The 26,976-nt window shown below is 43.4% G+C and overlaps 1 protein-coding gene across 4 annotated transcripts in view; it reads left to right on the forward strand.

The window, feature by feature from the left end:
• Positions 1-26,976, forward strand: part of FAM189A1 (family with sequence similarity 189 member A1) — a 486,040-nt gene that overhangs the window by 388,706 nt on the left and 70,358 nt on the right. For 3 of the 4 annotated variants that reach the window (XM_004759869.3, XM_045070539.1, XM_045070538.1), the window contains exon 4: positions 25,016-25,150. The exons of the other annotated variant lie outside the window; for it this stretch is intronic. In XM_004759869.3, the coding sequence (XP_004759926.3) occupies positions 25,016-25,150 (135 nt within the window). The remainder of the gene's footprint in view (positions 1-25,015; positions 25,151-26,976) is intronic. 4 annotated transcript variants of the gene reach the window in all.

Consider the following 26,976-nt stretch of genomic DNA (forward strand, 5'->3'; position numbering starts at 1 on the left):
CTGTTCTTTGTGCCCTCCTTTGTGGTGCACGGATGATGACCCATGGCCCTTCCATCTCGAGGGTCTGTGCTAGCCTCTGATAGGGATATCTGAGGTCCTTACCAGGGTCTCTGCTCAAGACCTACCTGCTTGGGATTTCCCTATCTCTTCTCAGGGACACCTGGAGCACAAAGGAATTCTGGGACCCTTCATGTCACACATGTCTCTTATGAGTGTAGGTGTGAGGGGCAACATCTCAGACCCTAAATATGCCGTCCCTTTACTTCCACTGCTTTGCAGCTGCCCAAGGTTGGCTTTAGCTTAGAGACCAAGTTCCAAACCAAAAAAAACACTGATCCCCAGATTCCCACAAATACATTTAGGATTTCTGTAGGCCAGTTAACCCTTCTCCCTTATTCTCAGGCTGATCTCAGAGGTACAAGGGTAATGGGCCACTGAGAAGGGATCCCAGGTGAATTCTGACCTTCTAATGCTTTGCTTGGCTGGCCAAGTCATTATTGTCTTTTTTTTTTTTTTTTTTTTTGAAACTCTACCCTTAGGCCACATTCCTAGGTCACCTTCCCTCTAGTCCGTCCTCCACTCTGCTGGTCCCCAAAACTTGCCCTTCTCTTGGGGTCCAGCACAGGGCTCAGGAAACATTCACTGAATGCTGGTCTGAGCAGGTTGTTCACAGCAAACTAAACATCCTGTGTATAACAGCCCGATTTACTTAGCCAAAGTAATCAAATTAATAGTTTCCTGACTCTGTTACTATCTTTTAAAAAAGTCATCGATCATTTTTATGGGCCAGTTATTTTATATTTTATCACTGAATTTCTCAGGACCACAGGTGGAGACTTCAGTGGTGCATTTTGGACCGGGACCTTAATTCTGTGACGATCTCATGCTTTCCAGAGTTCGAGCTTTTTTCTTGAGGCTCGTAGATGCATTTATTACCACCACTCGAGTCTCAAAATTGAAAGCATCCAGTAACCAAGCCAACACCAATTATGTACCCACAGCCCTCAGAAGAGCCCCACAGTAACCAGAGCAACTCTGATTTAGCTTCATCGTGATGAATAATAAATTATGACAGGACAGGGCTTGAGGTGGGGGCTATTGGAGATGCCTGGCTTTAAAGATGAAGGGAAACTTGCTCAAACTACACAGCCCCTCTGGAGGCTTGTCGCCCTGTGGTCTTTCGTAGTTTCCTCTGTTGCCAAAAGGTGCAGCTTTTGTTCTACTAATCAGGGGTCGAGAAAAGTCGTGGCCTCTCTCAGCCTCACAAGAAATTTGGCATTTGATGGCTCTTTGCAGTGTGTGTCGTGATCACACAGAATCTTTCCCTGGTGGCCACATAATTCTGCTCTAACTTGTCTTTGTGTGAATTCGCCACTATCCCGGCTAAAGCAGCCGTTTGAAAGTTAATTCCGAATCCTAAAGCTTTTTAGCAAAGAAAATGTTCTCAGCAAAATAAAGATTAACAGATGTAACGTGGGCCAGCAGCAGGTCCATACAAATCTGTCCTGTGTCGATTCATCGACTCTTTCATCCATTGGATCACTACATTTTTACAGAGGTTGGGTGCTGGGGACAGATGAGTGATGAGACAGGCAAGTCTCGGCTCTGTAGAGGACAGGGGGATGGCACATCAAACAGAGGGCTCTGAGGGGCAGTTGGGGGTTGGGAGAGAGACAGCTCTGAGCTTCTCTGAGCATGTGACACATGAGCTAGGGCCTGAGGATGCCAGGGAGTGTGGAACAGCGGGAGGAGGGTTTCAGAAGAGGGAGCCTGAGGAAGGGGGCCCTGAGGGTACCTGGAGGAGTTTGAAGAACAGGAAGGAGGCCATGCGGCTGGAGCCTTGTGCATGGAGAGAGGCTCAGGGACTGAGGCTCCCCAAACTCACACCTCAGCCCTTGCTGTGTGTCCCATGCACCTTGTAAAGCTCAGGCCTTGAGTCTTCTCTCCACCAGACTTGATCCCTCCTCGTAGTAAGATCACTGTACTGTCCTCTGGGGGTTTTGCTTCTGTGCCTTGTATGACTTGTGACCTTATTACCAGTCTCCTGCCACCTGCTAGGTGATGTTTCCTCATCCCTGTACCTATATACAGTAAGCTCTGCGTGGGATTGACTCACTGCCCTGTCTCCACAGTTCATGGAAACATAACAAGACCTTGAAGGTCAATCATGGTCTAGCCCAACGGTGTGGACTCTTGATGGAACATCTAGCACTCCTTAGGAGACCCCAAAATGTCAACGTGTGTGAGTGTTTTCTCTCGGGCTTGGGCCCTTCTAGTTCTCTGATTGAACAGGTGGGGCTGCCTGTGTTTGAGGACAGAAGACAGAGTTGGCAGCTTCAGACTTTGCTTAATCCTCTTTGGGACTTCTTCACCCTCCCGGTCCTCTGTCAGCTGTGCCTTCCATGGAGAAGGGTCTTCATTCTGCTGAGATCACTGTCCATTGGCCCTTGGGTGACTAATCCACAGCCCTACCCACATCCTTCCTCCCTTGCTTCTTCTCCAATACCACCCCCCCCCCATTGGATAGACTCACACCACCGGAATTGGTGAACAGATCATAATTTGTTAAGGGCCAACCAGAGGACTAGTACTGTAGTGGTATTTTCAGTTTTACCTAGAAGCGCACCACACGCTGTGAGCAATGTATTTTCATGTCTGGCTTGACTCTGAAAGTCAGGAGAATATCACATCCCATTAGGGTAGAGACCAGAAAAAATTGAAAACTAATGAAAATGTTCTTCCTTATTGGCTGCTACTTACGTTATCCTCTAGTAATGAACAAAGGCTAGGTGACAGGCATTTGTGTCTGTAAATGGTGATTCCAAACGGGAGGAACAGGAAGGAACCCCATGGCCCTGCACTTGGCACCCCTAAAGCAGGGGTATGGGGGGAAACAGCCTCCCCCCAGCTACTCCTGAGCATGAGTTGCAGAGATGTGAATGGATGGGGGTGGTTAGAGGAGAAGGAGGAGGGAAGGTATGTGGTCAATTCTGTGCAGTTCCCTGCTTGGAGACACAGAGCACTGCACATCCTAGATCATTAAAGCTCTGGGAAGCCATGCAGAAAGAGATTCCCATTTAATTCTTTAAAACACTATTGCCTGAGTTAATTTGACCACAGAGCCTCATTGAGCTTCTTTCCAATTTTTCTGTTATTCTAAACACTGCTGCTGCAAACATTCTTGTCTGGGTCTCTCTGGAAGAAAAGCACTAAACGCTCCTCATTTTCCTGTTAACCAGCCCAATTGTTCCAGCCCTTTCTCCATGTCTGCCAACCTCGTGGAACTCTGCTTTGATTACAGTGCTAACGAATGAAATTTCCGAGCCTGGACTGAAAACACAAGTCTATGTAATGAACCAGAGATGCCCAGAGGAGGAATCTCTGTGTCCGACTAGTTCCACACTTCTCATGTGATAGGAACATCTCAGGAAGAGCAGTCTCATTTTCCTGTTCCCAGGGAGGCTGGTGTGAGACGTTCATAGCTTCCTACCAGAGGCCATCCTTGAAAATGTCATTTGAGCAAAAAGGTCTTGTAAAAACCCCCCAAGACTGTAGAAATTGTTGCCGTGTCCTGTGAAGATGACCTTTGAAGAGGACTGTGAGCTTGGCGTGGTGTACACATTTGACAATTATTAGTTGGCAGGAAAGTTGCAATGGGCGCCTTCCAATTCTCACACTCCTAGATTCTGTCTCTCATCAGGATGGCACACATGTGATGAAAATTTGAGTAGATAGAATAGAACAACACAAAGACTGAAATAGGGGTAACATAGCTGATGATATAAACGACAAGGAGGCCCCCCCCCAAAAAAAGGTCAGGGAATGTTATAAGGCTTAATTTTATGATTTTTACTGTTAAAAAACAAAACCCAACTGCGTCCATTTGAAGATCTAATTGGTTTTACTACATGATTCTTTTTTAAAAATATATATATTTTTATATTTTTTGTCCATTTTACTTTATTTTATTTCTTTTCAGTGTTCCAGTATTCATTGTTTATGCACCACACCCAGTGCTCCATGCAGTAAGTGCCCTCCTTAATACCCACCACCAGGCTCACCCAACTCCCCACCTCCGTCCCCTCCAAAACCTTCAGTTAGTTCCTCAGAGTCCACAGTCTCTCATGGTTTGTCTCCCCCTCCAATTTCCCCCAACTCATTTCTCTTCTCCATCTCCAAGTGTCCTCCCTGTTATTCCTTATGCTCCACAAGTAAGTGAAACCATATGATAATTGACTTTCTCTGCTTGACTTATTTCACTCAGCATAATCTCCTCTAGTCCTGTCCCTTTTGATAACATCCATTCCTGGGTATTCATCCTTTCTGATGGAGGCGTAATACTCTATAGTATATCTGGATCACATCTTCTTTATCCATTTGTCCATTGAAGGGCATCTTTGTTCCTTCCACAGTTTGATGACTGTGGCCATTGCTGCTATGGACATTGGGGTACAGATGGCCCTTCTTTTCACTACATCAGTATCTTTGGGGTAAATACCCAGTAGTGTAATTACAGGGTCATAGGGAAACTCTATTTTTAATTTCTTAAGGAATCTCCACACTGTTTTCCAAAGTGGCTGCAGCAACTTGCATTCCCACCAACAGTCTAAGAGTCCACATCCTCTCCAACACATGTTGTTTATTGTCTTGTTTATTTTGGCCATTCTGACTGGTGTAAGGTGGTATCTCAGTGTGGTTTTGATTTGAATCTCCCTGATGGCTAGTGATGATGAACATTTTTTCATGTGTCTGTTAGCCATTTGTATGTCTTCTTTGGAGAAGTGTCTGTTCATGTCCTCTGCCCATTTTTTGATGTGATTATCTGTTTTGCATATGTTGAGTTTGTGGAGTTCTTTACAGATCTTGGATATCAGCCCTTTGACTGTAGTATCATTTGTGAATATCTTCTCCCATTCCATGGGTTGCCTCTTTGTTTTGTTGACTGTTTCCTTTGCTGTGCAGAAGCTTTGGATCTTGAAGAAGTCCCAAAAGTTCATTTTCACTTTTATTTCCTTTGCCTTTGGGATATGTCTTCAAAGAAGTTGCTGTGGCCATTGTCAAAGTGGTTACTGCCTATGTTCTCCGCTAGAATTTTGATAGATTCCTGTGTCACTTTGAGGTCTTTTATCCATTTTGAGTTTATCTTTGTGTATGGTGTAAGAGAATGGTTGAGTTTCATTCTTCTACATGTAGCTGTCCAATTTTGCCAGCACCATTTATTGAAGAGACTGTCTTTTTTCCACTTTATTGAAGATTATTTGACCATAGAGTTGAGGGTCCATATCTGGGCCCTCTACTCTGTTCCACTGGTCTATGTGTCTGTTTTTGTGCCAGTACTATGTGATTCTTGACTTGAATTATCGGGGCAGCATACCGTCTGGCAAGTAGAGGGAAAGATTTGGGAGGAGTGGTAAAAAGGGAAGGTTTTTATAGGAAGGAGGGTGGGACAAGGAGTTAATAACAAAAGAAAAGGCAGGATTGCTTAGTCCTTAAGCATCTGCCTTCTGCTCAGGTGAGGATCCTGGGGTCCTATGATCTAACAAAGGGTTCCCTGCTGGGCGGGAGGCCTGCTTCCCCCTCTCTCATTCCCCCTACTTGTGTTCCCTCTATATCACTGTCTCTCTCTGTGTCGAATAAATAAATAAAATATTTTAAAAAAGAAAGAAAGAAAGGATTGTTTCGGGTGTGGTCACTTTCTCTTTCTTAGTTGGGGGAAGAGCTTGGGGTCTTAACTATGCAGATTACCTCCTCTTCCTTTGGGGGTGAGGAACAGGGATGGAGAGGGCCCTGTGACATTTACCTTATTGGTACTCAACACAACGTTCCCAGACTGACTGGGTAGTAAGACTCCATTTCTGGTGGAGGTTGAAACCACCGTTAGGTTAGATAAGAAGCCCTGGTTTACTGACTTGGGGCTTTTAACCTAAATAATGGCATTTGGGGTCTCTGGTTTTCTTTCTAACAATATAATGCAAGCTACAATAAAAATATCTTCTGGAATTAGAGAACTTTTTCCTTAAATGTTTTATAAAGACATACACACGTGCACACACGCATATACAAATAAAAAAAAAAAACACCTAGATTCTCATCAGCTTTGAGGTTTGAAAAGAATATTTTTTAATATTGTCTCATTGTGCCTTTGATGCTTGTTCCAAAACACAATTAAAAACAATGAACAAGGTGGTGGATATTAGGGAGGGCACGTATTGCGTGGAGCATTGGGTGTGGTGCAAAAACAATGAATACTGTTATGCTGAAAAGAAATTTTTAAAAAAATGCTAAACTGAAAAAACAAAACAAAAAACAATGAACGTGGCAGCTCTGTGCCTTCATCAGCAGCCTGAGTGCACTTTCTCTACCACGCGTCTGAGTTCTAATGTCCTTGAATTATATGAAAAGTGGAATTTGGAAACATTGATCTGTCTGCAATTGCCAAGCTTCTTTGATGGTGTGAAATGTCATAATGAAGCAGTGTAGGGACCTAAAATCCTCTGTCTGTGTAAAGGTGGAAATTTACATTCTAATGAGCTTGGAGAGACTCCCAGCAAACCAAACGGGAACCTTCACTGTGCTAGATGATCAAGCCTCGGCCTTGGGGCCTTGGGACATTGGGACCTTGGGGTGGTCCCCAGGGGTGATTTAGGGCAGGAGGGATGCTTACCTGGAGCTTGAACTGGAGATGCAGGGCGGGTTGGGGGTTTGGGCTCCTGAGTGGCTGCCTTGCATATAAAAGGCAGATTCACAAGCAAGCTGTTTACTCTTCAGGGATCAGCTGGCCCTAGGACCTGCTGTCTCTCCAAGATCAACAAGATCTGGAGACGTCAGAGCCTCAGAAAATGCAAAATATAACAAACATAATTAATAGAAAACCTCTTTGAAGCCTCTATAATCCGACCGAATGAACCTAAACGACACTTTGCATCTACCTTGCTTGTGCACTAACTTCTTCAACTGTGCACCAGAGTCAGCTGTGTGGGGCCTTGTGCAGCTCTGGGGAAGGCAGTGCTGGTCCTGAGGCTGTTTTCACTCTGTATGGGATGTCAGTGGGTAGTGTGTACCCCGTGCCCTGAGAGATGCTCGCATGTTGTTGGAGTGGGGGCAGGGGATTCAAGCCTAGGGTACTCCATCCCACTGGGGAGAGCAGAAACAGAGAAGCTTCTCAGCATACGAGTACAGGATGCTTTGGCCAAGACTTGGAAAACATGATCCTTTCTTCACATTCTTCACATTGAGTACAATGGCAATAGTGTAAGTCACGGATATTCACAGTAGGGGAAACAGTGTCAACGCACAACATTCTAGCTTCCCTCCATCACCTGCAGCTGTCCCCCTGACACACTGCAAGTGTGCAGCTAAGTGACTTTTCGCAAACATGGGGAACCGGCACCAGATGCAGAGAGGACAAGGCCAGCATCCCCAGAGTCCCCATTTTTCCTTCTCCCTGGGGCTCACCCTCCTCAAGAGCAACCACTGACTTAACCTCCATCAGCTTTCCTGGCTTTCAACATCTGATAATAGAATCATGCCTGAGAACAGTGTTTTTCCATTCTCCGTGTCTGTTGGAGTCGGTCACTACAGTAGTTCTGGCTTCTCGCTGTGGGGACACGCCACCATTGATTTTCCCCTTCTTCTCTTGAGGGACGTTGGGTTCTTCCCAGAGAGGCCAGTGAGGACGGTGAGGCTGTGGATGTCGCAGTGCACATCTCCGGATGAATATCCCTATGCCTTTCTGTTGGTCAAGGGGAGTGTCTGGATCCTAGGATGTACATGTGCTTGGCTTTGGTGGATGCTGACAGTTTTCCAAGTGGTCTGGACTGATCTTCACTTCCACCAGGAATGTATGTGTGTCCCATTTGCTTAGGGGTCAGACCTCTGTTGTGTGCTGGTGCCTCCCCCAAACCTGGACTGTAACTTGGGGCAGAGGGGAGAATGGCTTCTCCCAGCTGTTGGGCAGAGGCAAGGAGAGCACTTAGAAGCCTGCTTATAGGCCAACATTTCTTAATCGTTTCAAAGTGAAATAAGAAATAAGCTAATTGTCCCTTAGTTAGGCATCAACGTTTTAGAATACCCTTATGTACATTCAGTTGGAAGAATGGATTTTTTGTTGTTGTTATTGTTGTTTTATTTTTTTGTGGGTTGTTTTGTTGTTGCTGTTGTTATTTGGTAGTCCTATCTGTCATGCCAAGTAGATTCTACCTTGGGTGCCAGTTTCCATCATCTGGTAGTAGCTGCTGAGAGCAAGCGGTGTGTTAAGTAGGATTCTGTGGCTGTGTCTGTCCTCCACGGGGGAGAAGTACAAAAACTGTGTTTACCACGAGCAAAAGAGGGGGAAATGAGGGGATGTGTGTCTTGTGTTTGTCATCCCTTCTATGCGGGACACAAAAGTAAGTCCCAGTTCCCAAGAATTCTACAACAGCTTTTTAGGAAGAAAAAAAAAAAAGGATAGAGTTAAAATATCATCATAAAGCAAAATAAACTGAGTGCTATCGTTAAGAAATGGGAGAAGAGAGGACAAAAGTTTTAAATGTGAGATCAGGAAAGTTTACACACAGGAAGGCATTGAGCTGGGCCTTGAGGAATGTGATTCCTGGACGGGGTTGTTTGAGGGGGACAGTCCAGGGAAGGAACACTATTAATAAAGGTGAGAGTGGAAAGGTCTCAGCTTGTCCCAGGAATGTAAACAATTTGGCATGTCCGAAACACAGGTGAAGTGAAGAAAAGGTGGTACAAACTTCTGAATACAAGTTCCGGATTCAGTCCTGGCTCCAGACAAGCTCTGTGACCTTGGGCAAGTCACTTAACCTCTCTGAACTTCGGTTTCCCTTTTTTAAAGGTATAGAGATGGAAAGTTCTGAACCCAGTTCTGGCTCACACAGACTTGGATAACTGTCACATCCTAGTAGCAGCACCAGTTATTCATCACAAAGCAGTGATTTTATGTCCACTTATAGTTAAAATGTAAATATACATGTGTATGTATCGGCAGATATGGCCAATAGAAAATTTCACCTAAGAATAATGTTTATTTTAGTGAAGAACCAAAGTCATTTTTTCCCCCTATCCTTTTTGGTCTGTATTTTCCCTTTTTAAAGCCTGTCGGGATCACAAGTACTTTCACTTTATATTTCTTAAGAATCTAGAAATGTCTAACCTTTTCATATTTTTAGATGATTTGAAAAACGTACTTGAAAACTTTTTCAAAGGATAAATCCATCTTTATAGTGTATCACGGTATCTTGGTTTAAGAGTTAACTTCTCTAATGAAAAAGGTGTTTCCCATTTCAAAGTCTTAAGATGGGGTAGAGTTAATTCATCTATATGTCTCTCTGCCTGTTTGACTTTCTTTTTTTTTTTTTGCATATTTCCTTCAGAATGAATCAGACTGTGAAATTTTTAAAATCCCAAACATTGGGGCGCCTGGGTGGCTCAGTGGGTTAAAGCCTCTGCCTTCAGCTCAGGTCATGATCCCAGGGTCCTGGGATTGAGTCCTGCATCGGGCTCTCTGCTTGGCAGGGAGCCTGCTTCTCCGTCTCTCTCTGCCTACTTGTGATCTCTGTCTGTCAAATAAATAAATAAAATCTTAAATAAAATAAAATAAAATCCCAAACATCTCCCAAGAAATAAAAAGTGGTAGGATAATCTATAACTAATTATCAATCATTACTGACATGTTGCTGTCTTGGCAAAGCATTCTAAAACAAGTTAAAGGACATGCATACTTTTTAAAAGGATTATTTTCTCTTGAAAGAAAAAATATTAACCAAGACCCCCCTACATGACATCTAAATCATAGAAAAACTGAAGCCGTCCACATCTGGAATATAGGCGGGGGGCTGTGGAGGGGGACACGGTTCTGTGTGTCCTGGCATCTCCTCTAGGACATTAGTTGTTTACTTGGCTCATGTTCTCAGAGATTTTGTTATTTTTTTACCTGGGTCCTTATAAGTTGATGACAGTGGAAGAAACTTGCTTTTTAAATTCCCAGACAAGCCATGTACCCAGGTCTGCAGGTTGGACCTGGGGTCCTTCCCGGCTGCTCTGCATGGAACAGCGTCTGGTAACTTGGTCTCATGAGGCTGTTATCCACGTTTCCTGCTTGGCTGGCAAGAATGTTCTGCAGAATCTCTTACTTCTCTCTTCCCCAGGGTGGGTGACCCGCTGAGGCAGAGTCTTAGATATACCCAAACTACTGTTGTGAGGTCGTATACCTTACATTTACACAATGTTACATGTCAAATATATTTCCATTTAAGAAATACAGCAAAGACTTAGCTAATTCTGTATTTTCAAGGTCAGAGTCACAGGTCAGGCCATGATTGCCAGGACAGGCTTCCCCAACCCTTCTCACCCTCATCCCTGCTGAGCAACAAGTTGCCTGGAATATTCCTTCTGGGGATGTAGGCCCTTGGAGAACGAGGCCAGGAGAGGCTAGCAAGTGGGGTTGTGTCTCTGGCTTGGCAGGGAAGCCAGGGTGCCCTGTCCTCCTAGTGACTGGCTGGCTGCATCTCCAAGCCTGGTGGGAACCCACTGCCTTTCTGGCAGGAGCAGGTGCCCCAGTCCCTAATGCCTCCAGAGCAAGGAAGAGCCTGAGGCCAGGTTGAAAGGGCTGCTATGGCAAGAAAGGAAGGGGGTACTTGGGAAGGAAGAGGTGGCCGTCTCTCCACAGTCCAGAGAGTCTGGCTAAGACTGAGCTCTTAGCAGCATCACACTGGGGAGATGGTGATGGAGAAGGTAGAGTTCATTAGTTTTAAACTTTCTATGCTCTGGGCATACTTGTGAATATTAAACATACTGGCAGAACATTAAAGCTAAGACAGTGATGATAATTGTTTCTATTTTTAAACCCCTTTATTGGGCTATAATTCACACACCATATTATTCACTCATTTAAAGTGTACAGTTCAGTAGTTTCTAGTATATCCACCAATATGCATAACAATTACCACAGTCAATTCTATTTTTTAAAAAGATTTTGTTTATTTATTTGTGGGCGGGGAGAGGGACGGGCAGAGGCAGGGAGAGAGAGAGAGAATCTCAAGCAGGCTCCACATTGAGCATAGAGCCTGACAGGGGTCTGATCTCACGACACTGAGATCAGCACCTGATCTGAAACCAAGAGTGGGACATTCAGCCAACTGAGTCACCCAGGGGCCCCACCACAGGCAATTTTGGAACATGTTTATCGCCTCCCCCCAAAAAAGAAACAAACCAAAAACAAACAAACCAACAAACCTATACCCTTTAGGTATCACCCTCCCCCACAGCCTATTCCCACCTCCACCCCCAGCCCCAAGCAGCCACTAATATTTCCCTCTCTAGGTTTTTCTGGGCTGAACATTTCATATGGACATCCCATTTCGAGGAATCCTATGTTGTGTGGCCTTCACTCAGCATAAGGTTTTCAGATTTGTCATGCAATTACAGGCACTTCCGAGGTCTGCCCCATGTCATTCAGTGTCCTGCATGTCCCACCAGCGTGTAAATTCTCTAGTCTCACATCAGCAGAGCCTGTATTTTAAGAACCCTCCACTGCCAGCAGCAGAGATACGGCAGGACAGAGGGGTCACTCAGAATTAGCAGGGCGGGGCCTGGATGAGCCAAGTTAGTGATTTTAGCAGATGTCAACAGATTAATGAGAATGTCTGTGAAAACGGTAGAATGCTAGAAGTATTCAGAACGAGGGCCGAGTTTTTGCAAACCTGTTCTCCAATTAAAGTAAGACAGTGAGACACACACCAACCAGCAGTATTTGCACTTTGCACTTGTACCCCAGGAACGGGAAGCTCAGAGAGGTTCTGTGGCTTGTCCTGGGTCACTCCTTAGCAGAAAGCACCCCAAGTGGGTCTGACTCTGACTCCACACTTTGCTTTCTCCAGGTCTCAGCAGGCTCATCACCCTCAGGGATGGTCTGCCCACTGAGCTGCCCCCTAGGCTCAGCCTCCCCTGCTGCGTTCCTTTTGGGAGTATCTGAAAGTCACATAGCTGTCTCGTTTGTGCTTCTTAAAAGAATCGCGGGGCATCCCTCTCTGCTGTCTGAGTCCTTTCTACTCCCAGACAGGCTGATGGACCATAAATAAGGGGGTCGGCTAGCTGGTGAATGCTCCAAAGAGATTCATGAAAAATTACTGCAGCTTCATTTGCCAAGTCTCTGCTGTGTCGTCCCCAGTGACCCGAACACGGAGGGGCAATCCCGAAATAAATCTGTCAGCCTTCTGCACACCCAAGATGCTGAGGTCAGAGAACTAATCAGGAGGTTTCCAGAATTTTTCTTAGAATTAATCACAAACTCAGTGAAACAACTGATGGAAAAGATTTATTTTGATGTCTATTCCCTGGGGTCGTAGAAGGGTTATTTAACGTGATAAACTCTGCCTCCCAGTCTTCCCCTTCCTATCCTCTCCCTGAGGAAACAGCCTTGCTGTTTACACAAGCTCCTTCTGTCTTCATGCCAAGGTAATGGCATGATCGTGCATGATTGTGTGAAATAATTCCTTGCGGGGTTTGAGATGTGGGACAGCAGACCAGATCAGAACTCTGGACACTTTGTCCAGTTGAACAGAATGACACACCAAAGCCAAAGGCAATGCTCCCAGATCCAGAGCTGGTGAATTGCCAGGGATGCCCGCCTGCTTGTGATCATGGCATGACGAGAACTTGCCAGAGGGTAATTTGACCCCTTGTATTAATAGGATTCCGTGGGAAGAAGAAAAGGAAAACAACCATTTGGTGAATTTCTTATGGCTTCTTTTTGTGAGTTGATTAGTCTCTAAACCAGATGAGATTTTCTGGATGGCTACTTGGCCTGCTTTCTTCTGGGCAGCCCATCTCCCCATTATGTGCATTCTTGGTGCCCAGCACTCCCTGAACAATGAGGCAGGCCTGTGAACCAAGCTGTTCCAACCGGAATTCTTCTCCAGGACTTGGAATCTTTGGTAGTCATTGACAGGTGAGGGAACTGAGGGACTTCATCCCTGCCGAGCCTCTAAAGAAGGTGGCACATATTTTAGGCCACCTAGATGTCCTCAGGTGCTGCCTTGTAAGATTCCTTCTATGGTTCGTCGTCGGTCCGTGTTTTTGTAACCCTGGCTGTTCCATTTTGTTTTGCTTTTCAGGTTGCCAATTTTATTAACTGACATTTTCATAGAAAATGGTCTGTTTTTTCTAGATTTTCAAATTTCCTGGCACAAAGTTATTCCTCACATTTTCTTCCCATTTTTAGTCCCCTATGCATTTGTATTTATGCGCCCTAAAGTTATTAGGGATATTAACTCTTTACCTATCTCCTGAAAACATATCTGGGATCTCCAGACCCATAACCTGGTGGGTTACCAGCCTTGATAGAAAATGTGTGTGTAGTGATGGCTCTACTCTGGACCTCGCTGGCCAGAGACTTTGTCCTGGTCTGTCTTTTGTCTTGAGAATTTTATAACGTTCTGAGATTCTTGGTTTGCTTTTCAAAGGACTCTACACTCCATCTTTATGCAATGATTCTTTTACATTTTTTCTGGGTTTTTACTGTTTTAATTTAGAAGCTTAGTCAAATGTATTTTGTTTTTATTTGTTTTGAGAAAATCAGAGATAAATAGCTTATGATGCCGGTACCTATTATTAAGCAAACTATCTTTTTCCTACTGAATTGAGAGGCCATGTTTTCCACATACTGAGTTCTTATAAATTATCATTCTGATTTCTGAAACTGTTCTATCTGGTTGAACTCTGCCTATTTTAAGGCGTGACTTCAGTGTGTTAATTGTAACACAAATATCTATTATGGCATTCGCTCTTCCCATTATCACTTTTTTTTTTTTCAAAATTTCTGGATAATTCTTACACATTTGTTATTCCACAAATCTTTAAAATGATTTTGTCCAATTCCAGTCACTCCCTTGGGATTCTGATTGGAATGCCAGCACATTTTGAGCATTTCTTGGGAAGGAATTGGCAATTTTTTGGATATTATGTTTCCCTTCAGGAGCAGACTATGCGCCTCTGCTGACTCAGGCTGTGGTGTCAGTCTGGGTTTTAAGCTCACAGTCTCCAGGATGGCCGGAAACCAAGTTTGGAAGCTAGGAAAGGAATGATGCTCCAAATTATACTGAGGAATGGTTTGAGGAAAACCCCATCATCACTGGGGTGTGACCCCACAAGTATCCTGTTACTCACCCTGCTGACCCTTGGCTTTGGATATTGTCTCTAGAGCCTCAGTTCCTGCCTCCTCTGGAAACTGTGTGTCTGCTGCCCCCCATTTCAAAATGGAGTTCAGTACATACCTCTGTGTCCTAAGCTCCCACCTAAAGTCTGGTGTGGGGTGTCTCATAGGTGGAGCCCTCCCTCAAGGTCTTCATCTCAACAAGGCAGGCCTAGAAAGCATTTCTGGAGAAGGTGGAAGACTCATAAGGTGAGGATTCCCCAAACCAAGGAGGAAGACTTAATGGCAGTGGGTAGCCAGATAGAATGATCCAGATCTACTATACCTGAGTTTTTGCTGTTGAATAACAATGGGTGGCTTTGTTTTTATTTGTGATGCATAGCTTCACATTGTTCATTTAATTTTCATGTTTAATTTATTTCATGTTTAATGCATTTCTAGGTATTCCGTATTATTATTAACTTTGAGTTCAATATGTTTGCCATTTTTATTTTTTTAAGATTTATTTAATTATTTTTTTAGTAATCTCTATACCCCAAGATCAAGAGTGGCGTGCTCCTCTGATCAAGCCAGCCAGGTGCCCCGCCATTTTTATTTTTATTTTGTTGTTTTTGTTGTTACTAATATATTTATTATACTTAATATAGCAAATATTCTTAATTCCAGTTGTTTTTAAGTATATTCTCTTAGGTTTTTAAGATATTCAGTCATATCATTTGGAAAGAAAGACAATGCTGTCTTTTCCAATATTTACACAGTGTATAATATTTTCTTATCTTATTGCATTAGCTAAAATGTAGGGGTTATCTTTTCATAAAACATTGTAATGAACGGAGCCTGAAGTACCATTTTGGAATTTTCATTATCTCTTATAGTGATTGGACTTTGAGTTTACTGCATCTCTTGGACTTAGTGCAGTGGTTTATATTTTGCTAGGAAATTATCCATGTTTTCTAGATTTTTGGATTTATAGATAGAAAGCGCCTCATATTCTTGAAATCTTTAACATGTGTATAGTTAAAGCTCCTTTCTAGTCTCCAGTGTAGTTGCTTAGGCATTTGTTTGTTTTTAATCCTACCAGGCATTTGTCTGGGGTTTTTTTGTTTGTTTTGGGGGGAGGGGTTGTTTTTTGGGGTTTTTGTTATGTTTTGTTTTTGGTCACGAGTCATCTTTATTTTTATTCCTTTTCCTATTCCTATTTCATTTGTTTCATTTTTTGTGTGTGTCAAATTATTTTTCCCTATTTTCTGTTAATTTGGTTTTTGTTCTTTTCCTAATTTAAGTTTTGCATTTTATTTGTTTTCAGGTAAGCCATTTGTTTTCAACCTTTCTCATTGAAAATGTAAAACATATTTCAGAAAGTGCACAAAACAAAAATACAAGGCTCAGCCATTTATCATCAGACAACTATCCACATGACCTTCAGTAAAATCTAGAAAAAGAGCTTCCCCAGTAACCCAGGGCTCTCCCTAGGTACTCCCATTTTGCTGCCTTTACATTCCCACTGAGAATGATCACCATCTCAATTTTTAGGATATTCCCATCTTTTATTTTCTATAGAGTTGTACCAACTGTGCATGCACCTCTGAACACCACAGTATAATTTTGCTAATTTCTTGGGACTTCATCTAAACAAAAATACATTTCATATATCTTTTGTGTCTGGCTTCTTGCATTCACCTTTATGTTATGTAATTTATTCATGTGGTATATAGCCATAGTTCACTCATGTCCACTGCTATGGAATAGTGCATACTGGGAGTATAATATTGTTCATTCGTCCATCCACTGTGGATGGACCTCAAACATTTTTTCTGTGGGAGGCTATTTTGCATAATGTTGCTCTGAACTTTCTAGCCCATGATTTTTGTTACCATTGCATGCATTTTGGGGATATGTTCCTAGAATTAGAATATCTTTTGGATGTTACATGGGATTGGGTAGTAATCTTTAATGTAAATATATAACAAGAAGCTGTTTTCTAAAGTTGTTGTACCATTTCATACCCCCATCAGCAGTGTGTAAGAGTTCCTATTGTTTCACATCCTAATTATAACTTGGTATTGTCTAATATAATTATTTTTCCATTTTAGCCATTCTAGTGAGGGTGTAACAGACATCTCATTGTAATTTTGATTTATGATTCTCAGATTAAGGTTGTGGTGGGGTTTCTTATCACATGCTTCACACTGGGTTGTTTGTCTTTTTCTTAATGTTTAGAGAGGGTCTTCTGTTTGTTTTGTTTTGTTTTGTTTTGTTTGATATAAATCCTCTGTACTTACCTGTGATGCAAAAATCTCCTGCTTTTACTCTAATGTGGGTATTGTTTGATGAAAAGAAATTCTTCATTTTAAATAGTCAGATACATCAGTCATCTGTTTATGATTAGCACATTTTAGTCATGTTTAAGAAGTGTTTTCCTACTCCAAGGACATGAAGGTATTCTCCTATCTTACCTTCTCACAGTTTTATTATTTTGACTTTCATATGTTCATGTGTAGTCTATGATAAAAATGCCTCTATCAGGAATTATGAACATTTCCTGAAATTAAAAAAATAAATAAAAACCTCAGCAAAGAAGTAGAAGAAATATAGAAGAACCACAGGGGAGTTTTAGAACCAAAATGAATGAAATAAAAAAGCTCAGTGGCTGGGCTTAAGGGGAAAGAGAAAAGAATCAGTGAACAGGAGGATGGAACAATAGGAATTACCCAAATTGAACACCAGAGAAGAAATTGACTGGAAAAAAAAATGAGCAGAGCCTCAGCGGCTTATGGACTAACATTCATGTCATTAAGAGTTACAGAAAGAGAGGATTAAAAAAGCAAGGCTGAAAAACGCTTGAAGAAATAATGGCTGACAACTCCCTAAATTTGATAAAAAGATGTTAGCCTAAAAATTCAGGAAGTAGAGCAAATCCAAACAGACTACTCCCAAAGAAATCTGCACCAAGACACATCATCGTCAAACTTAAGAAAAATAAAGACAAAGAAAAAATCTTGAAGCAGCCATAGAAAAATGATGCTTTACCTATGGGGAGAAAAAAAAAAAAAAACAGGAAGAAAAGATTTTCTGTTTTCTAAAACCATTGTAATAGTGAGGTTTTTGTTACCATTGCATGCATTTTGGGGATATGTTCCTAGAATTAGAATATCTTTATTCTAATATTATTAGAATTAGAATATCTTTATTCTAATATTATTAAAATATCCTGTTTATAGGCTGTGAGTCTTTACTTCCTCATTCCCTTTTCCTTTTCCTGCTGTAGGATATTTGTGTGGTTGCCAAATGTTATCTTTTTTTCTATCTTACTCGTCTTTATCATGGAAGTTCTGGCCATATTGTAAGTTTTCATGACTATTAGGAGGGATATTTCTAAATATGTGGAAATTAAACAACACATTTCTAAAGAATCCATGAATCAAAGAAAAAGTCCCAGAGGGAATTCAAATATATTTAGAAAGGATGGCATATCAAAATATGGGGGATGCTGCTAAAGTAATACTGAGAGGAAATTTGTTGTACTAGATGCTTACATAAGAAACTAAAGTCTCAAATCAGTAACCTCATTTCCTACCTTAAGAAACTAGAAAAGGAAGACAAAATCAACCCAAAGCAAGTAGGAAATAAAAAAGACAACTCAGTGAAATCGTAGATTTGAGTGACAAATCGTAGATTTGTCAATTTTATTGGTCTTATCAAAGTATCAGCTCCTTTTTTCATTGATTTTCTCAACTGTTTGAGAAATCTACGATAAGAAAAAGAAATAGAAGACACAGATTATTAATGTTTGAAATCAAATGGGGATGTCATTTCAGACTCTACAGACATCAAAAATATAATAAAAGTGGGGTACCTGTGTGGCTCAGTCAGTTAAGCCTCTGACTCTTGATTTCAGCTAAGGTCCTGATGTTAGGGTTGTGAGATCGAACCCCTGCTCAGGCTCCACACTGAATGTGAAGTCAGCTTGGGATTCTCTCTCTCTCCATCTCCCTCTACTCCTCCTCTCTCTTTCTCAAATCAGTAAAACTGTCTTTAAAAAAATGCATAGCTGGGAGCACCTGGGTGGCTCAGTGGGTTAAGCCTCCACCTTCGGCTCAGATCATGATCTCAGGGTCCTGGGATAGCGCCCCGCATCAGGCTCTCTGCTCAGCGGGGAGCCTGCTTCCCCCTCTCTTTCTTTGCCTGCCTCTCTGCCTACTTGTGATCTCTGTCTGTCAAATAAATACATAAAATCTTTTTTTAAAAAAGAAAAAATATAAACATAAAAAATGCACAGGTGTAAATCTAGCAAAATATATATAAGACTTATAAACTGAAAACTGCATAATGATGATGAAATAAATCAGTGAATTCTAAATAAATGGAGAGACATACTGCATTCGTGAAATGGAAGATACAACAAAGTAAAGATATCAATTCTCCCTAAATAGATATGCAGGCTTAATGCAATTCCTGTCAAAACCGCAAGAAGTTTTTTGTAGATGTTGTAGATAGTTTTATGCTAAAATGTATATGGAAAGGGAAAGAAACATTTTTTTTTTAAGAGAGAGAGAGAAAAGAGAGAACATAGGTGGTGGGGGAGGGGCAAGTGAGAGAAAGAGAAAGTCTTTTTAAAAATTTTTTAATTAAAAATTAATTAAGTACAGGTCTATGAATCACCAGGTTTACACACTTCACAGCACTCACCGTAGCACATAGCACATGCCCTCCCCAATGTCCATAACCCCACTACCTTCTCCCTACCCCCCACCCCTGGCCTCCTTCAGTTTGTTTTGTGACATTAAGAGTCTCTTATGGTTTGTCTCCCTCCTGATCCCATCTTCTTTCATTTATTCTTTTCCTACCCTCAAACCCCCCACGTTGCATCTCCACTTCCTCATATCAGGGAGATCATATGATAGTTGTCTTTCTCCAATTGATTATTTCCCTAAGCATAATACCCTCTAGTTCCATCCACATCATTGCAAATGGCAAGATTTCATTTCTTTTCTTTCTTTTTTTTTGTAAAGATTTTATTTATTTATTTGACAGAGAGAGAAATCACAAGTAGGCAGAGAGGCAGGCTGAGGGGAGGGGGAAGTAGGCCCCCTGCTGAGCGGAGAGCCCAATTCAGGGCTCAATCCCAGGATCCTGAGATTATAACCTGAGCTGAAGGTAGAGGCTTAACCCACTGAGACACCCAGGCGCCCCAAGATTTCATTTCTTTTGATGGCTGCATAGTATTCCATTGTATGTATATACCACATCTTCTTTATCCATCCATCTGTTGATGGACATCTAGGTTCTTTCCATAGTTTGGCTATTGTGGACATTGCTGCTATAAACATTTGGGTGCATGTGCCCCTTCAGATCACTACGTTTGTATCTTTAGGGTATATATGCAGTAGTGCAATTGCTGGGTCATAGGGTAGCTCTATTTTCAACTTTTTGTGGAACCTCCATGCTGTTTTCCAGAGTGGTTGCACCAGCTTGCATTCCCACCAACAGTGTAGGAGGGTTCCCCAGAAAGAGAGAGTCGTAAGCAGGATCCATGCCCAGCACAGAGCCTGAGGTGGAGCTCTATCTCATGACCTTGAGATCACGACCTGAGCCAAAATCAAGAGTCCAGCCTTAACCAGCTGAGCCACCCAGCTGCCCAGAAAAAGAAACTATTTTTAAAAAGAAAAATGAAGGGCAGGAATCAGCTTATTTGATTTAAAGACTTATAGCCATATTAATCAAAGCAGAGAGAGAGAGAGAGAAATAGACAAAAGGAACAAAATTAGAGAACCCAGAAATATACTCAACCAATTTTTGACAAAGGTCAAAAACAATGGAGAAATGATGGCCTTTTTCAGCAAATGGTACTGGAGCAGTTAGATATCTATGGATAGAAATATCAAGCTCATCCTAAGTTTCATACTACAGTGTAGATAATGTCTCACCGTTCTCCAAAGGGGTTGTGTCAATTTATGCACCTACTAGACTTGTATGAGGGTCCCCAGTGCTTCCCATCCTGGCTTACTTGGGATTTGCAGTCTTAAATTTTAGCCAGAAAAGTCCTGTAGGAGCTTACTTCCCCACAGTGAGACTGTAAGCCAAGAAACAGGAGAAGAGGGTATCTAACACAGGAAAGAGAGAGACTTTTTTTTTTTTAAGATTTTATTTAAATATTTGTCAGGGAGAAAGAGAGCACAAGCAAGGGGAGCAATAGACAGAGGGAGAACAGACTCCCCGCTGAGCAAGGAGACTGATGTGGGACTCGATCCCAAGATCCTGGGATGATGACCCAAGCCAAAGGCAGACACTTAAGAACTGAGCCACCCAGGGGCCCCGAGAGACGGAGGCAGAAGGATTTCCCAACATGTACATGACCAGCGTGTATGGACTGCCTATGGATTAACTAGTCCAGATTAAAGCAGAAGATGGGGACTCAGTGCAGTGGTCTCTAAGAAGAAAATAAAGCCGACAGAACCTTGGATGTGTAAGATCATACTCAGGATATTTTCAGTTCTTCTGGCGAGATCGAGGGTGAATTAGAGATGGGAAGAAAGGACACTCAGCAAGCAATAAAACAAAACAGAATTTTAGAATAAAAGACAGAAATCATATATGGTCTATGGTTTTGTTGAAATATGTAGTTTGGAAATATTTTCTCATAGCCTATAGTATGTCTTTCATCCTCGTAACTGGTCATTTATAGCATAAAATTCCATTTTTGCTCTTATACTTTTGGTATCACTCCAAGAACTCTTTGCCTAGCCTTAGATCCTAAAGATCTTCTCCAGTATTTTTTTCTAAAGGTTGTGTAGGATTTTTTTTTTACATTCAAATTAAATTACATTAAAATTAAATCAAGTCCCAGCCACACCATGACAGTATTGGTCTCAGTAAATCGCTGGGCTGTGCATTTACTCATGTGGGTGATGGTTGGTCTTGAGCATTCCCTGAGGTACTACTAGGTACTTCCTATATTTTAAATAGATTTTCCCTTATTATAGAATCTTAATTTTCAGTTGAAAAAATGTGCACTCTGTAGAAAGTGTTGGGCTGTGGCTTTGAATTCAGAGCAGGAATACTTAGATAGATATCTAACATGGGACACCATTTCAAGTTTATGCAAACATAGCCATGGGCACCATGAGAATCTTGTTTTAGGCCTTTTTGCTTCATTGAAGACTTAGCTAGCCTTGCCGGCTCCACCAAAATTGTCTTCTCCTTCCTCTGCTAGCATTAGGCTATTTTATGCCCACAGTTAAGAGGATGACACGATAAGCTAATTAGGCCAATGAGGCTAGTGGACAGTGTAATGTGTTGCCCCTTTCAGGGGAAATATGGGAACTAGGATCTTTTCATATTGTTCCAGCAGTGGTAGCAGGCAGGTTGTGGAGAGATCGACAGAGAAAACCATTCCCAGTCAGAGCTGTTGTAGGTTCTCCCATGCATCTGCGAATAACACAGATCCAAATCTTAGCTTTACACACTCGTTTTGGGTTTGTTTTTTTTTTTAGATTTTATTTTTTTATTTGACACACAGAGAGAGACAGCAAGATAGAGGGAACACCAGCAGGGTGAGTGGGAGAGGGAGAAGCAGGCTTCCTGCTGAGCAAGGAGCCCAATGCCAGACTTGATCCCAGGACCCCGGAATCATGACCTGAGCTGAAGGCCGACACCTAAATGACTGAGCCATCTAGACGCCCCCTTTTATTCTTGATGCATGGAACAGAAAATGAACAGAATGAACCAGTCCTAGGGCATGTGTGGAGGTGGTAAATGCCGTGGTCAAAGGAGAAAGCAGAAGAGTGAGGGGGACCAGGAGTGGCCCCGAGAGAGGTAGAGAACAGAGGAAGGCAGAAGGCATTAAGGAAGGTGTGGGGAGGCCTCCCTAAGCAGTTGAGCCCCGGAAAATGCGGGGGACACCAGGGAAAGGGGAATGGGCTCCGGGGAAAGAGTCTCTATAGTGTATGTGCCTGATATTAAGCTTTTGATTATCAAGGCATTCTTTTCAAAGCCATCCACCCTGAATAAACACACTGCCCGCAGTTACAAGCTACATGATGAGAAAAGGAACATGGCCACCCCAGCCCTGAAGATTCCCTCTTAGAAAGCCGTGGGTGACCCAAAGAACTTGACCTCTTGAGTGACCCTGCTTTTCCCTTCCGGTACCCTAATACTTGCTCTTATGTTTTAAGAGTGAACCTATGAAATCCTGGGCATCTACCCCACCCTGAATCACAGCAAAGGCAAAGCCACAGGTGGCCTCTCCCCCGATCCCCCACCCCATTGTGGCATCCCTAAGCGGCCCTGGGTATACGGGGTACCCTCCGGGAACTTTGACTGATAGGCTTTATTCTATCAAAATTCCCTGATGAGTATTGCTGAGGATCATATTATAGTTGTTTTAAGAACCATAAGGGCTGGTCTAGCCACATCATTAGCTCCATTCAGGGTCATGTCTCTGGGGACTCATCACAGGTAACAGGGGCACAGGTGAATGCCCCCAGCCTCTCCTAGCCAGTAGCATCACTCTCAATAGGCTGAGACCAACACAAAACACTTTCCCAGGCAAGAGGAATGACTGTTGTACTTTCCAAAAATACTTATTCATTCCCTTTTTTTTTATTTGATTTATTATTTATTTTGAGAGAAAGAGAGCACACAAGAGGGGGAACGGTCAGAGGGAGAAACAGCTTCCCCATTGAGCAGGGAGCCCATTGCAGGGCTCAATCCCAGGACTCCGGGATCATGACCTGAGAGGAAGGCAGATGCTTACCAGACTGAGCCACCCAGGTGCCCCTTCTTCATTTCGTGGCATCTCTAGTTGGAGAAGAACCTGCAGTCCGAGGGGTGTGTTATGGGACAGTGTCCCTGCAGCCACCTCACAGCCCTGACCAGCTGGCGGGAAGGGGCCTTGTCCGGAGCACACATCTGGGTGTGCAGGATTCAGGGGTCCAGACCCAGCTGTCCCCACTTGGCGCCCAGAGTTCTGTGTGTTCTGCGCCTCGGCAGGACAGGCTGCCTTGCGCAAAGGAGGGGAGTCGTGGGAGGGCTTGTACCCAGCAGCCTGGCCCTGCAGACACCCAGAGTAGGTGCCGGCTGTACCTTCTCTGAGAGGTGTTTGTTGTTACGAGTGTGTTGTTAGGGCTCGCGGGCTGCACTCCGTGCTCAGCGTGGACTCCAGCTCTGGGGTCTGGAGATATCACTAAAAGCACGAGAGGCAAAGGTGACTTTTATAGGCCCCCTGCCGTCGGTTGGGTTGCCGGAGGCCCAGGGTGGTAGTTTATGCAGGTACGGCTCTTCTGCTGCTGACCTCCAGACCTCCATGCTCTTCTACCAGCCCGTCACTCATTACGTTAGAAGATCAAATTAAAAGAGCAAAAATTGGGGACGCCTGGGTGGCTCAGTTGGTTGGGCAGCTGCCTTCAGCTCAGGTCATGATCCCAGCGTCCTGGGATCGAGTCCTGCATCGGGCTCCTTGCTCCGCAGGGAGCCTGCTTCTTCCTCTGACTCTGCCTTCCACTCTGTCTGCCTGTGCTCGCTCTCTAGCTTGCTATCTCTCTGACAAATAAATAAATAAAATCTTAAAAAAAAAAAAGAGCAAAAATTGAAGCATCAAGTAAGGGACAAACTATCCGGAGGTTGAAAATAGATGAAAATTTGGCTGTGGACAATACCCTTGACCTATGGCTGTTCCTTTTTCTTTCTGGACGTCTGTGTTTGTGAGCAGTTGGGTGTGATTGCGATAACAATTAGGTGCAGAGGAGGGCTCGACTAGGAGTGGGAAGGAGGAAGTGAGGGGTGGGGGACCCAGTGAATGGAAGAATGCAGTATTGCTCATCTCTGCAGCCTGGGCTGAGCCATCCCACGTCAGGCTGCCAGGGGAGGACGGCCCGTGTGCTCTGAGGGTCTCCTGCTGAGCTCCAGGCTTTTTAAAACCCTCAAATTGCCTTTTTTTTTTTCTTCCCATGGTTTTCAATTTTCCAAGACATTTTTATTTATTCAACATTTATTAAAATGCCACACCTCATTGCATTATGAACGCTATGATGGTGACGTGTGGTGACTGTCCTCAGGGGGCACGCAGGACACAGAAACTGCAGCTGGACAACACAAGTGTCCAGCAGGGACGCCTGGGTGGCTCAGTCAGTGAAGCATCTGCCTTCGGCTCAGGTCACGATCCCAGCGTTTTTGGTTCAAGTCCCTCATCAGGCTTCCTGTCCCTCTGCCGGCTGCTCTGTCTGCTTGTGCTCTCTCTCTGACTCTCTCTCTCTGTGACAAATAAATAAAATCTTTAAAAAACATAAAAATTTAAAAAAAAAAAAAGTCTCCAGCAGACCCGGGGTGGGAGTGTGCTGCCCAGGGGAGAGGCAGGCAGCTCCAGAGAGAGAAAACCAGACAAGGTCTCAAGGATTACGCTGGAGTTGGGTCTTAACGGATGAGTAGGAGTTTGGTAGACCAAGAATTGAGTCAGGAAGGGAGCAGCACTGGTAAACCAAGGCACAGAGCCATGAGAACACGTCTCCATGCATACCTCAGCATGAGCAGTTTTCCGTTCCTTTACTTTAATCTCCTTCTGCAGCTTGCCCAAAATTGTAACTTCATAACTTCGATCACTCCACATGTATTCCTTTTAATTTATCACTTTTTAAATTGGAACGTGAAGTTATTCCTCCTGGGGTGTGGGGGGGGTTTGGTGGTTTTTTTTTTTGTTGTTGTTGTTCCATTTTTTTGTCCATAAAAAATTCATTTTGGCTTTATTACTTAAGGAAAATGGAAGTGGGGTGCGTTTTCACACGATCTGAATTGTGTAGCTCAAGTGTACCCCCGCCCAGGGCAGAATGCTGTTTTAATTGTGAGATCTGTCTGTGTTCCTCTGTCTAGATTAAGTTTGACAGTGTCGAGGTGTGTGTCTGCTGCGAAAGGCAGCACCAGTCGTCGGGCTGCAGCAACCTTGGGGAGACGCTGAAGCTGAACCCGCTGCAGGAGGACTGCAACGCTGTGAGGCTCACACTGAAGGTGACGGCCAAGGGCACTCCTGATTCATGCATTCCATCCCATGCATTTACAGACATTTTCGGGAGACTTTATTCATGTATATGGTCCCGGTCCTTAATTCACTTCAGGTTAGGCTCAATGCAAGAGGGACTGTCTTTCCGGAGAACGTTTTATAGGATTATAGATTCTCACTATAAAGGTGTTGCTTCCTGGACCTCCTTTTCCATTTTTACCATCCCACTTTCCCACCTCTGACATATGTGAAGGAGGATATGCATGGTTGAAAGAGGTCTTTACAAATGTGGCTGTGATGCATTCTACTGCTTTTCTAACATTTTTGCTGTTCTGCCATCAGGGAACAGATGGGTATTTATTTTGCCTTTTTAAAGATATTTGGAGAAAGACATTTTCCAATTCCCCACGGTAGTCTATTCTCGTGTACAGCATCTGATTTCTTTTAAAGTGACATAGAAAGTTGTTTATATTGTTCCTTGCTTTTTCTTCCAACAAGTGTTTTTTTCCTCCCAAAACCCAAATTGGCTGCTTAAAAATGCATATGAACAATGAACCTGGTTTCTCTCTTTTTCCTGGACAAAGGTGTGCGAAAACCTTTCCAAGAGGATGCGAGCCAGGTGAAAGGGATCCTTCGTGGGTGGTGAAATTGTATTTGTACTGTGTAGGGAGCTCTAGAGAATGTGCATCAGGAACACAGTATGTGGGGATCTGGAGACTAGAGATCCACCCTGGCGTCTGCGAAGAAGGGGAAAAACATTGCCCTCTGGAATTGGGTTCCTGGGATTAGTCCTCCCTGAGAGTGCTTTCGAAGGCTGACCAGCATGACAGCTTCATCTAGGTGAGCTCCTTGCTGGTGGTCCAGGACACTGTGAAACCAGGTGGCAAATGAGAAATGATGTACAGAGATAAAAAATACACCTAAAGTACAAGGTTGGACTGGGCCCGGCACCCTAGAACCTGCCTCGTTTTGCAGGGAGGAATGGGCCAAGTTCAGCGGTCCAGCAGCCTTCCAGAGTGATAGATCCAGCAGGCTCTGGGTAACACAGATTGTAGCATTCATGGGCCTATCCTACCTGCAAGGTGTGTCTTGCTGCCTCATAGTGCATACCATGATTTCTCTCTTCCGGTGTCACGGGGCATGTGCAGGGTCAGCCGTCGCAATGTATAGTCTTCCTGGGATGGGGGCAGGGGCAGCCAGCACTAACTCTGAGATCTCATTGTGACAGCTCCCAAGTCACTGTCTCAATCTGGGCCCCTTTTCTTTCCATATTTAAAAACACTTAACAAGCCAATAGGTAATCATAATTAAATCACAGTGCAATCACTCCCCCTGGGGGAGCCTACAAGTCCACAAGGAATCTTGTAGTTCTGGAAGCTTAATGACTGCACGGAGGCAGTCAAACATCTAAGTTATATCTCACTCAGTTGATGGATTGGTGGTATTTGACCTGCTCTCCCAAGGCCTTGGGGTCCTTTTTGATGTCTGCACTCTGTGGGAGCCTCCCAGAACCTATTTCTTTGACTGTCCCCAGAGGAGGTGGCTATGGCTGGGAAGGGAGTGTTGGAACAACAGTGCTCCCTCTAAAAAGGCCTATGTTGAGCTAGTGAGTTTGTGGTCCCTCCTGACCCACTGCTCTAGTGTCCTGATGAGGAAGCCACTTGGGAGGGGCTAGCTAAAATGGAAGGAGGTGAAGGATACTTAAAGAGTTCAAGTCAATGCTGGGGAGTCTCCTTGAATGGCTCATCCCCTTAAGTGTTCAGAGTGCCCAATATGGTGGTAAGAGTTGAAGGCAGAAGACTACACCAAACTTCTGAATAAGTTTGTTTTAAAA

The sequence above is a fragment of the Mustela putorius genome, unplaced genomic scaffold (genome assembly GCF_011764305.1).
Source record: "Mustela putorius furo isolate JIRA1106 unplaced genomic scaffold, ASM1176430v1.1 tig00003972_pilon_pilon_pilon, whole genome shotgun sequence".
NCBI lineage: Eukaryota > Metazoa > Chordata > Mammalia > Carnivora > Mustelidae > Mustela > Mustela putorius.